The 13,155-nt window shown below is 37.1% G+C and overlaps 1 protein-coding gene across 1 annotated transcript in view; it reads right to left on the minus strand.

The window, feature by feature from the left end:
• The window catches only part of syt6a (synaptotagmin VIa), a 40,945-nt gene extending 29,128 nt beyond the window's left edge, over window positions 1-11,817 (minus strand). Inside the window, exon 1 of the mRNA XM_026241884.1 lies at window positions 11,432-11,817. Coding sequence (XP_026097669.1) covers window positions 11,432-11,588 — 157 coding nt within the window. The 5' untranslated portion in view covers window positions 11,589-11,817. The remainder of the gene's footprint in view (window positions 1-11,431) is intronic.
• Window positions 11,818-13,155: the final 1,338 nt, after the last annotated feature.

Below are 13,155 nucleotides of genomic sequence, written 5' to 3' on the forward strand. Positions count from 1 at the left end.
GCACGTGTACAGGAAGCCTCTTTGTTTCAGGATGCTCATGCAACCTGTTTCTCCCTTGATGCACAAACCCATTCACAAGCTGTTCAAACAAATGCAAACTACTCTAAAAAGGTCCAACATTTTTGTACTCACCGATACTTGAGTCTTCCTTCTCTCACTTTGCCTCTCCCTCTCCTCCTGTGATGCTTACGCTCGGCAGCGTTCAGGCAGAATGAGCCTCCACCGTGCTTAAGAACCCCGTTTCTATGGCAGTCAGAGCAAGCCAGTCAGCAAGATACAGCGAAATGCTGGGGGCAGATCCCTCACTGAGCTCTACGCACACTTACAAATAATCCACACTCCCATAATCCCAGTGGTGTTGCACCTCATGGCACAAATACACAACACACAGGGCAAAGACCTCTGTGTCATGGGGGCAGAGCTAGATGTTAAACACCAGAGAAACAGCTAACAAGCAGCAGTGCTGTATAAGTTTGGTGCATGCATATTAATGAGGCAGCCTCATGAATATCAAACATATTTAGTGAATGCAGGAGATCAAATGAGTTTAGGATATGTCAATGGATGAAAAGCAATGATTATGCAGTTTGGATTGATTAAAGAGAGCCGTGACAGCTGCAAAGACGGATGGACTGAGAACATGTGTGAGACACACCACACCACCTTTTAATATTCCAATGGTTGTATTTCACCCCAGCCTCAGGCTGCTGCGTCCACAGTGGGGTCTGAACCACACTGCAGCACTATCTTCCCCCGAGCTGGAGAGATAGCGGTTCCCCCCTGCCTCGCTCCATCTAGATTACCATCACCCTATCCGCTGCATTCAGCAGAGCACTGAGTCAATGAGGAGAGCAGTCAGACCCCGGGACCACCTTCCTCCTGCTGCTATCTTCTGCACCAGGGTGCACCTCGTGTTTCTCAAACTGGAACCATAACAGCAGCCCTAAAGAACGAGAGCTATTTTGATTCACATAATGTATGCAAGGCTACACAAGAGCCCCTGAGTGAATTCAGCAGCGCTGTGGTGTAAAATTGCATTTTCATTTAGTTTTTTTGCAATTACCAAATTGATTTTCCTTAATTCGTAGCTCAATTTAGAGAGGAAAAAGGTGTCTGCTTAGACTAAAAGAATTGTTAATGTAAAATCAGGGCATGTCCTCAGTTTTATCTAAAAAGGGAGTTCAGCCAAACATGGGAATGACTCTCATTATTTTCTCACCCTTGTGTCACTCAAAACCCACTTCTTTTCCTTTCTCCAGTGGATCATAGAAAACGGCATCTTGAAGGTCTAACAGACCACTTTTATGGAGTATTTGGAATTTTTGGAACTTAAATGCTTTATTGAATGAAAAGGATAGTTCAGCCAAACATTGAAATGACTCTCATTTTCTCATCCTTGTGTCTTTCAAAACCTACTTGATTTATAAGTTTAAAAAGACACTTTTATGGTGCCTTTATGACTTTAGGGTATGTCCTCCATTTCTTGCCTCTGTGTCATTCAAAACCCACTTGATTTACTTCTGTGGAACATAGAAAATATGTGTAATGGGCCACTTTTATGATGCCTTTTTGAAACCTAAAATGTTTGCATGGAAAGCACGTTGTAGCACCACTATATTTCACATTCTGTGCTGCACTGAAGAAATCAAATCAAATTCATTTGGAATGACATGAACGCAAGTAAATGATGACAGAATTGTAATTCTTTTTGGCAAGTGAAAAATTACATGAATGCTGAATTACTAATTCTTCTTCCTGTTACCACTTATCAAATGCAGTATATGGAAGGAAATCACTATGAGAGACCATATGGAAAATTCTAGAAAGGGTCACAAAAGTGTATATCTAATAGACAGCGATTTGTCGCAAAATTTCATCTTATTTTGTGATATTATACATATATGCAAAGGCTGACACTGTGGGCAATTTCACTGACAAGTCAAGCTTTTTGCACTAGAAAGCCTCATTTATTTACACATGCCAGGAAGTTGTATTTTGAAGACAAATGAGATGGTTTCTGAGTGTCAATAAAGAACACATCAGAATTTTTCATTTTTGACAATAAAGTTCCCGCTTGAGAGGTTCAGCTTTTAAAGCACCTCCAGGGGAAATATATGGTGCCTGCATCCACAAAGCGAGGAAGTTGCATTCTGAAAGCTCACAAGCCGTGGCTTCAGGGTCAGGCATCACCGGACATGCCATTCATCTTTCTAATGAGCCATATATCTATACCTCAGGTCATCTTTGGCAGCAAGCATGACACAGATCTGACAGCACCTGGAAGCCTGCTGGGAGATTCTGGGCGAGTGGTTCAAAGCTAAAGAGGCTCGGGATTGAACCTGCATGCTTTAGAGACTCAGCATGTTGAAAAGTAAAATCAAAATCCTCTTGGCTATTTTCAGATGTTCTGGGAGTGCTTTAAGATCCGTCGAAATCCTCCAATCCTTTAATAAAGCACATCTGGACTGGGACTCACACTTAAAAGGAGGAGAAAAGGTTAAGGAAGGACTTGTGAAAAAATGATCTGAAAAGGGCACTGTGGGGGAAAAATAAAATGGGGGAAAGGTGTTTTATATATGACAACCTACAGTACATGAGCTGATCAAAGCTATTATGTCTCTGGGAATTTGCGTCACTGGGTTTCAGACATGACTGTCTGCAAGCACATTCATGAGCCAATGACTTTCACTGGCAATTCAATTAATTTCACAGCAAATAAACAACCAAATTAAAGCTCTAATGTGAAAGCACAGTCATTTCACAGAGCTCTATTTCCCTGTTTTCCCTGATCAAACAAAGCCAGGCAGTTTGGCTCTTACAAAGAAAGCGAGAACGAGAGAGGAACAGAGATGCATTGAAACGCAGCTGACTGAAAAATGACACTGTGGACAATGCATAATCCACTGAATCTTAGCTATTGAATGAAATCCCCAAATCCTGCTGATTCCAAATGGCACGGAGACTAAAATGAGGCTAGTCTTTGACAGTAATCTTACTTTTCTTTTCACAGTTTCTCTATATTTGGTAACTTAAGACATCACAGTCATCATATTGACTCAGTTTCCGCCAGTGCAGCAGGTTCCCAGCTAGAAGTGGTCTGCAGTGTTTTTTGTTCTCTTGAATTCTTGAGAGAGTACAGTGGTCAGCAGAATTCTTTCATATTGTTCAGCTAATCTTCACTAGCTTCTCTGGATTGATCTCCTATCATTCAATGTCTTTGGAGTTACTGGCCTCAGGCAGTCAGAGTCCTATTTACCTTTCACTAATTACAACAGCTTCTCAGGACAGAAAAACGGGGACATGCCAGTCTAAATTCCTAAAGTCTCCAAAGATTTCACTGTGGAGTAATAATATTTACCTTAAGATTTGACTTAATACACAATATAATGCATAACAGAACTACAGTATTCCATATTGAGAAATAAAGTTTCAGTTACAATAAATTAAGTTGCAATAATAAAATAAATTAAAAAATAGTTTTAATGGTGAGATATTTGCATTTAGAAGAAATGTGGCCACAATTGTGAGATATGACATTGCAGTTGTAGGTATGAATGTGCAGTTATGACAGATAAGGTGTTAAGATAAAGATACAATTGCTAAAATAACAAACTTAGTCACAATTGTAAGATATAAAGACACAATTACTAAAAATGAAAGTCACAACTGTAAGCCAAATTTGCAATTATAAGATATAAAGTCATAACTACGATAAATAAAGTAGCATAGCAAGACACAATTATGACAAAAAAAGTCACAGTTGTGATATTTAAAGACTTAATTACTAAACAAATAAGGTTGTATCTGTGCGATAAACTCATATTTTCAGATACGAAGCCACAATTGCATAATTAAAGTCACAATTGAGATATAAAGTCTCAATTCTTAGTTATAAAATCACAATTGTAAGATGTGAAGTCTCAATTATGATAAATAGAAGTCACACTTAATTTATTTATTTGGTTATTTTACTTTGAGGCAGAAATGGGATTCCATAAATAGATAGAACAGATACTGCTGATGAAAAAAAGCAAGTTTTCCTCAGGTGACAGGTATAACTGAGATCTCATCTTGTTTTAAAGACACCGTTCATTTTAGACATTCATATCAGATCGTCGGAGCAACATGTTCCCTCTCTCAAGTCACCTATGGCTCCTCGTGACTGTTTAACATGCAGTATACTCGCCCCCTCCAGCACCTGTTTTAATGGTTACTGCATTCATTCCACATTTTTCCATGTACATCACACATTTTCTAATTACATTACATCTAACTCGCCCCCCAACTCACAAATGCATTTTTTACGAGATGGGCCTGTGGTTTGGTGACGAGTGCACTCTAAACTCAATTCAATCCACAATGTCATTACAAGAGTGCTTGTGTGGAGAGATAACGGTTTTCTTTTGCAGCGCTGTCTATTGTTCGGCTGCACAATATAACTGTTTTGAAGTTTAATGAACTGAAATGGCTCAGTGCGTAAACAGATGAGTGGAGTAGGCTTCAGACATTGTGCTGTCACTGAACGAGAGGCTTGTTTTTCACATACGGTTTAGAAACATTAAAGCAGCAGAAGGCCAATGAAGAACATGTCACTGACATCACAGGAAAACATGCACTCTTATGTTGTTCGTGATTTCACGCCTCGCTTGATTATGTCACAGTGAAAGACAGTCATCTGAGAGAAAATGAGTTATTATGTGGATACTGGATTTGCATGTTGGAATTTCAAGAAGTGACCTAAAAGGTCACCAACTTTCATGCATGATTAAAAGCAGTCATGATTGTCTTATAAAGGCCAGAGAGCATGAAATCATAATATATGGTACAAAAAGGTGAAGATTATGCTGCTAGGAGAGTTTATCATTAAAATAAACAAATCAAGCTCCTTTGTAAATGCAGCTCTAAAATATACAATTGACTTTGCATTAATCAAATCAAATAAGCCTGTCTTGGCAAATTTCTACTCGCATGCCTTTTGATCCTTTCATACATTTTCAATTACTGTCTGATTGCCTCAGTCAGTAAAAGATTGTTTATGTTTTTTTCTGATTTGAAATTAAAGGGTGGCATGAAGTTGCTTGATGAGTACAGTTTTCTCTCATACTGAAACTGTAAGTCTAGGTGAGACTGAAGGGCTTTTCTTTAAAAAAAAATATATAATAAATTAATAGCCAGTATGTTTTAGTTATGTCATAGCCATAAATCATGATACTTTCTTATCAGTTGCACATGGAATTGGAGGTGGGACATTTTTTATTAAGTATTTAAAGGGTTAGTTCGCCCAAAAATGAAAATTATGTCATCAATAACTCACCCTTATGCTGTTCCAAACATGTAAAGCCTCCTTTTATCTTCGGAACACAGTTTAAGATATTTTAGATTTAGTCCGAGAGCTCTCAGTCCCTCCATTGAAGCTGTGTGTACGGTATACTCTCCATGTCCAGAAAGGTAAGAAAAACATCATCAAAGTAGTCCATGTGACATCAGAGGGTCCGTTGGAATTTTTTGAAGCATCGAAAATACATTTTGGTCCAAAAATAGCAAAAACGACGACTTTATTCAGCATTGTCTTCTCTTCCGTGTCTGTGTGAGAGAGAGTTCAAATCAAAGCAGTCTGGATATCCGGTTCGGAACGAATCATTCAGTTCACCAAATCGAACTGAATCGTTTTAAACGGTTCGCATCTCTAATACGCATTATTCCACAAATGACTTAAGCTGTTCACTTTTTTAATGTGGCTGACACTCCCTCTGAGTTCAAACAAACCAATATCCCGGAGTAATTCATGTACTCAAACAGTACATTGATTGAACTGCTGTGATGAACACCGAGCCGAGCCAGATAACGAACAATAGACTGACTCGTTCAACTATTCGGCGAACTAACCCTTTAATTGAACAAAAATCTGTGTAGTTCAGGATGAGTCATCAATACAGTTGTTTTCATTTTTCTAGGACTAAGACTGAGAATTTTAAATATGTATATCTACTACAATGTTATTGTGGCGAGTTGGGCGGGGCCGAGAGCCGTGGGAAGGAGGAGTGAGGCCAGGTGTAGTGATTGAGGATGATCTGCACCTGCGCCCCACCGCCGGTATCGAGTCCCACGTAGGAGATGGAAGGATATAAAACTGGAGCGACAATAGTGAAGGACAAGAGAGGACCAGGCCTGGGTCATATTTTATGTTTTGCTTTTTATTTATGTTTTTTATTTATTCTGTTTGTGTTTATTTTTAATATTAAAGTTTCATTTTGATTGTGCGCCGGTTCCCGCCTCCTTCTTCCGGATGATTAGGAAGTTTTTATCATTACAGTTATTTATTACTTAAATATTGTTATAATTTTTATTTATAAATGTTTATATTTCATATATTATTTGTTATTTATATTAGTAATACTTATTTCTGTTAGTTGGCAGTTATAATTTTTGTTTAGGTAATGTCAATGTAAAAATGTGGCAGATTTAGTCATGGTGGCAAATTTTTCTCTGATGTTCCAAAAAAAAAGAAAAAGAAAAAAACTATATAAATTTGAACAAAAAGTGTGCTGTAAAACAATTAATCGTGATTAACTGCATCCCAAATAAAAGTTGTTGTTTGGATAATATATGTGTGTTCTGTGTAAATTTATTATGTATATATAAATACACACACATACAATATATATTTTGAAAATATCTACGTGTCTATATTTATATTCATATAATGTATATTATATTTAATATTTTAATTAAAAACAAATGCATGTATGTATTCATATATATATATATATATATATATATATATATATATATATATATATATATATATATATATATATATATATATATATATATATATAATATATACATACATATATATACACAGCAAACAAAAACTTTTATTTTTGATGTGATCAAATGCGATTTATTATTTGACAGCACAAAAATAAAAAAAATAAATCAATACTTATATACAGCTTTTAACATTAAAACCCTTATATGTTCACAATTTTGTTTTGACAGCAACCATAATTTTTAATAGACAGCAAATTCATTTTTTTTTACTGTTTAAGTTTTTCATCTAATATTTATATTTTATTTTAGTTCATCTTTATTTCAATTACCAAAAGCAATTTTTTAAAATAATTTTAGCTTTTAATAGTTAATAGTTTAGCGAGTAACAGTAACACTGATCTACTGGAAGTGACATTTTTTAAGTAAAAATACAAGCATCTTGATGTCCAAAGGGGCATGGATTAAAATTCATTTTATGAGGTTAGACCAGGGGTGTCCAAACTCGGTCCTGAAGGGTCTGTGTCGTGCAGAGTTTAGAGCCAACCCGAATTAGACACACCTGAACCAGCTAATCCAGCTCTTACTAGGCATACTAGAAACCTCCAGGCAGGTGTGTTGAGACAGGCTGGAGCTAAACTCTGCAGGACCGAGTTTGGGCACCCCTGGGTTAGACGATAACAAACCATACATGCAAAGTAAAAAAAAACGAAACAAACAACAACAACAAATGAATCCATTCTTGTACAAGATAATTAACACATGATCTTTTGTCTTTTTGTTGCTGATGTACCGTGATGGCATGCTTCTGCTTGTTCACATTATACCCATAATGTCGGCCCCTACTGTGATGGGCATAACTGCAGGGGGTTCAAGATAACACTTAACAAGAAAACACAGCTTCTTCAACTGAGCGGGTTGCAGGAAACAGGGAAGATAATGTCTGTAAAGCTTTGTCATTGTTGGAGCAGATGCTCTTGCTGCACCGTAACACCCAGACTGTCTGTTAACACAGCATGACACAGAACGAGAGCAAGAGTTTGCTGCCAAACATACCTCATTTGCATTACACTGACAAGGAAGATATTGCATGCCATATAATGTATTTGCAATGATTGATTGGCTCTATACAACCCAATGAATAATAAGTACACAAAACTGATTCGTCATATAACACACAGCAGACACAACAGCATTTATGTTTTATTTATTTTTTCCTTTTTATTCGAAACATTCCCAAACTCATTGACTGAATTATCATGAAATATCTTGATTATCACCTTTGCAGATTATGTTGATCTATAGTGGGTGATGGTCAAAGTAACCTAATAATTGAATCTATTGACTATGCATAAAAACCTGGCTATATATATATATATATATGGTAGAGCATTGCATTAGCAGTGCAAGGTTGTGGGTTCGATTCCCAGGGAACATGTTAAGTAAAAACTGTTAGCCTGAAGGCACTGTAGGTCGCTTTGAATAAAATCGTCTGCATAAATTTAATTACATTTTTTGATTTAAAGCATGCATTGAATGTGCACTCCAGAATCTCGGGAAAGTAGTAGGTCATATATACCTTTCATTTCATTGTTTTATGAATATGAATTCAGACATAATATTTTCTAGCATACTATCTTTCTACACTATACAGTTTGAAAGCAGCCATATTCTGACACAGTGAGTTCATGTGGCCAAAATGAAGCTTGACATTATTGAAAATGCTTAACTAAGGATTATATATCATAAAGGGCAAACTGTTTTAAGGATTTGTATAGACATGGTTTATAATATGTATAAAATCAGCTGCAGCTTATATCAGACAGACTGGTTTTCACACCTCTCTCTTTTCAGACCCCAGTCCCCTCAAGATTGGGCTCCAACAACACACACAGCAACAATTACCCCAGTGTCAGAGAGACACATAATAATCATGTAAATTAGCCAGTGCTCTTGGACTTGTCGTAGCATCTATCTGCCTCGGTAAACACCAGTGCAGCAAAAGTCTATTATCTTCTCAAGCCAAAATGGCTTCTGGCCAATTTGGAGGTTAAAGACTGTGCTTTCTATAAAAGACTTGATGAGACACATATGAATTATTAAAAACTCTAGAATTCTAGCAAAACTCTAAAGCACAAACAAAGAAAGTGGCTTAGATTGCACCACTGAGTTTTTTCAACACCTGCAAAGCAAAACTTTCTCCATCCTTTCAAAGAATGCAGCAGAATCTAATGAATACTCGTCTGCTACTAATGTCCTCTGCAGGGAGTCTGGCTTAATAAAGCCTTGATGGGATTGTGAAAATGAGATACAATCTAATTAGAGCTGATGTGGAAATCTGACACATCACCTGTGATCCGGCATCCATCATTTCAGTTGCATGCATATAAGGACAACTGTGAGGGCGTCAGTCTGTTTTCAGTTAAACAGCACTCCAAACTCATAAAGGTAAGCGTTGTTTTTTTCCTCTACTGTGGGTCTCATCTTTAGACATCTGTTGAATGTTAATGGGATTATGCAGGGCTTTCCATCCATCATTCACAGCCACAGTGTGTCCTGCCATCCCTGAACAGCATCTGTGCTTCAGTACCCAATCCCATGAAGGTTTTTTACGCTGGAATACATTCAAAACTAACCTGAAGCCATGTAGTATTTACATCAGTGCGCTTGGAACAGACACGCTTGGATTTGAACCACAGAAACGTGCTATTGTTTCTTCTTTTCTGTCAAAACGGTTCAAATTTTGCGTCCGCCGGTGTTTGCCAGAGATTAGAAATCACAGACGCACATGTTGAATGACTCAGTCTTAGACAAGGCTTCTGACATTTGTGACACCGAAAATTGGCTTGTTTACAGAATCGCAACGATTTGGCAGCCAGCGAAAAGGCAGGAGGAAATGCTGCAAAATGATAAACAAATATAGTACAAAAACAACATTTTTGTCATTGAGACATGCAGGATTATCACCTCCTCGCACAATTATCTCACAATGTGAGATTTTCCATGTGAATTACTCCTGAGGAACGTTTCCTCCCACTTTTCAAACACAGCAAGCTGCTTGACATTTCCCTCTGAGGGAAACCAGACTCTTGGTTTTAAATCTGCTCAACAATATAAGAAAAGAGCCTCTATTCAGCTTTTATATGGCACTAGTGATTCACAGTGATGGTCCGATAACATGCCGTGGCATTTAGTGCCCCCACGGCTCAGCCATGGATGCCAGTGGTGGGCTGGAGGACCTTCGATTTGCCTTGTGAGGTTAATACAAAGTGACAAGATTTTTGTCTACATTCACTTGACACATTTCTTCCAAGCAGGGGTCTGTCAACACATCGACATGGCAGAATGACAACAACAAAACCAGCCAAAAATACCTCCAGTCTGGTTGCAAGCAAATTGATTGAACAGAGCAAAATAATATAAGAGACCTTCAAAAGGCCCTTATACCTCAAATCTCTCCTCAAGTTTAAGAATTTAAATAAACAGATTTTTACTTTTCAAAAATACATGATAGAATACATTTAAATATACAATAACGTTAAAATATTTTAGATTAGAATTTAAAATATTCGTAATAAAATGTTTTATTTTGATATACAATATAGTGATGCTTTAATTGTCTTTTTTTTTAATTATAATTGCCGTATTCATTTAAGTGCAAAATGTTACTTTTAAAGCTTGTGTGTGTGCTTAATTTTAATGCTTAATTATAGTAAACATTAAAAGCAGCCATTTTAAATTAGCTTTAAAAGTATATGAATAAAATAATTAAATATAATTAAAGTTTGATTAAATATAAAATGATAGGATTTTAATGCAATGCTTTTAAAATATTAACAAAAAAATAATAATAAAACATGTATATTAATAAAAGATTAATAATATAATATTCTAAATAATTGGTTTCTAAAAAAAAAAAAAAAAAAAAAAAAGTAACATGGTTGCTTTTAATGCAATGCATTTAAAAAAATTATTGCCCTTTCTTCTTTAATGATTTCACAGATGTGCACATTAATTACAACTTTCCAAACCCTTTTATGTCACCGAAAATGGAATTAAATGAAATTAAATTAGATTTTTAATTTTAATTTAATAAAAAAGTTCTAACATATCAATGGGACCCTATAACTGAAGAAAAAATGCTGAATCTATGCCTGCTACAAAAAAAAAAAAGGTTTCAGATACAGGCTTCCACACATGATCAAACATTTTAGTCCACATCTAACAATCCTACAACACAGTTCTGATTAAAGCATGAGCACACAGTAATTTTTCTGTCACAGTGCGCATAAGCACTGTGGCAAATCCAAACTATTTTTATCTCCTGGGGACACTGAAAATGTTTCTCCCAAAGTAATTTTCTTAAGAGTATCATCTGATAGGAATCTTTGTCTGGCAGTGCTGGCAGTCCTGGACTTAAATAATTATTCCCATTACAACCCACACAGAAACGCAGTCAAACTGTGAGTGATGCTATCCTGAGACTAGGTCATTTTAATCTGGATACCAGCCTGGCTCTGTTTCACGGTTGTTCCTGAGCCAAAATAAAACAATTTTTGGTTTAAATGAGATTCTCATTCAGAAAAACACCATCAATAACAACATAATCCACTCTACAAGCAACACAACCATAAGTCTAAAAGAAAAGTCTGGTCATTACCCGAATCCTTGTGGTTGTACTCTTGATTGGAGATGAGAAAGAGGAACTCCTCACAGGTGTTGTGGTCCAGCTGCGGGCTGTCCTGCGTACAGAGGTCAACTATGAGAGACACTGCCTTCTGACAGATCATGTCATGCCCCTTTCCGGCAGCAGTCATGCTCCCTGACGCATCCTCGGCGTAACTGGCTCCTCCAGCGGGATCCGAACACACCCCCTCTCACCCACAGCGCCGCAGAAGCAGCCACATGAACGCAAGTTTCTCCTGCTGCTGAATCTTATTGTTCCTCAAGTGCGTGTGCAAGAATGTTTGTCACAGTTTTTGTTTGTGCATTTATGTGGGTGTATCATATAAACATGTGTGTGCACTGCTTAATGATTCACTAACGCCCCCAGGTATTCCAGAGATGGCATTTTTGCATCACATTTAATCTCAAGATCCACAGATGAAATGCAACAAATGAGTCCAGCGGCGCAGGAGGGAGGCTGTGATTATACAGCGCTGAGCGTCTGCCTGCTTCAGCCCTCTTTGGATTCTGCACCCCCGCCCCACACCAATCCCTGCTCCCTGTAATGAAAAGCCTCTCATTATGACCATTGGGCTTGTTTTTCTCAGGTCGATGTGTCCCTCAGTGCCGCCTCCTCCTCAGAGCCTGTCCTCAGAGATCAGAGCCCTGTGTGCACTTCTGTAGAGCGACCATGGATGATTCATTCCTCTAATTTCTGTTTTATGATGACTGTAACTATATGTGGCTGTTTGTAGTTAACGGTGTTTACATATTCACTGCCGATGTGATATATGGAGATTTTAATATATTCAGAGCACTCAGTCAACAGGCGTATTCATTTCTTGCAACTGAACTGCCAAGAGGAGAAGTTTTATTTATATAGCGCTTTTCCATAGCTCAAGGTCACTTTAACAAAGAAAAACAGATACAAAAAAAAAAATATATATATATATATATATATATATATATATATATATATATATATATATATATATATATATATATATTAAAACATATGCATACAGTACACACAAACATTCGGAGATCAACATTAGAGAACAACCTACAATTTTCAAAAAAAAAAAAAAAAATCCTATTTCAAGCTAAATATATAAAAAACTTTAATGAGATATTTGAAAAAGAACACTGATCAAAATTAGAGAGCACTTTCAGTTACCTCCCAGTTATTGGTGTTAATCTGGCACATCATGCTTTGTAAGCTGGTGAGCCATTCTAAAATGACTGAAGCCCTTCGACAGCAGGTTGTCCAGATGAAGCCCAACCGCAGCCATTGCAATATGGTTTTTCCAAATGCGTGATTTCTAGAATATTGCATCTTTACAATGACACTAAATCATTCAAGTCCCCCCACAAAGTGCTGTTAATCCACAAAGGACAAATGCATGAGAGGACAGGATAATGTGGAGAATCTCAATGGGCAATCGGTTCAACCCTGCAGCTGGAATAGCTCGCCAGTTCAGTGCTGAACAGGGTAAGGATCTGTCTCAGCGGTGTCTCAACATTTAAAAGAATTTGAAGAGAACCTTTGCTGAGTTCACTTCAATAATTAAAGCAAGTTTAATTTATTTAGGGCCAGTGGGAAACATAATGTTCATCATCTAACTGGGAAAAGACTGAATCCAGAGTGTGTAAAAAGTCTGTGAAAATAAAGGGAAGAGAGTGTCATGGTTTTTGGGAATGTTTTCTGCAGCAGGAGAA

This window comes from Carassius auratus, unplaced genomic scaffold (assembly GCF_003368295.1).
Source record: "Carassius auratus strain Wakin unplaced genomic scaffold, ASM336829v1 scaf_tig00000254, whole genome shotgun sequence".
Taxonomy (NCBI): Eukaryota; Metazoa; Chordata; class Actinopteri; order Cypriniformes; family Cyprinidae; genus Carassius; species Carassius auratus.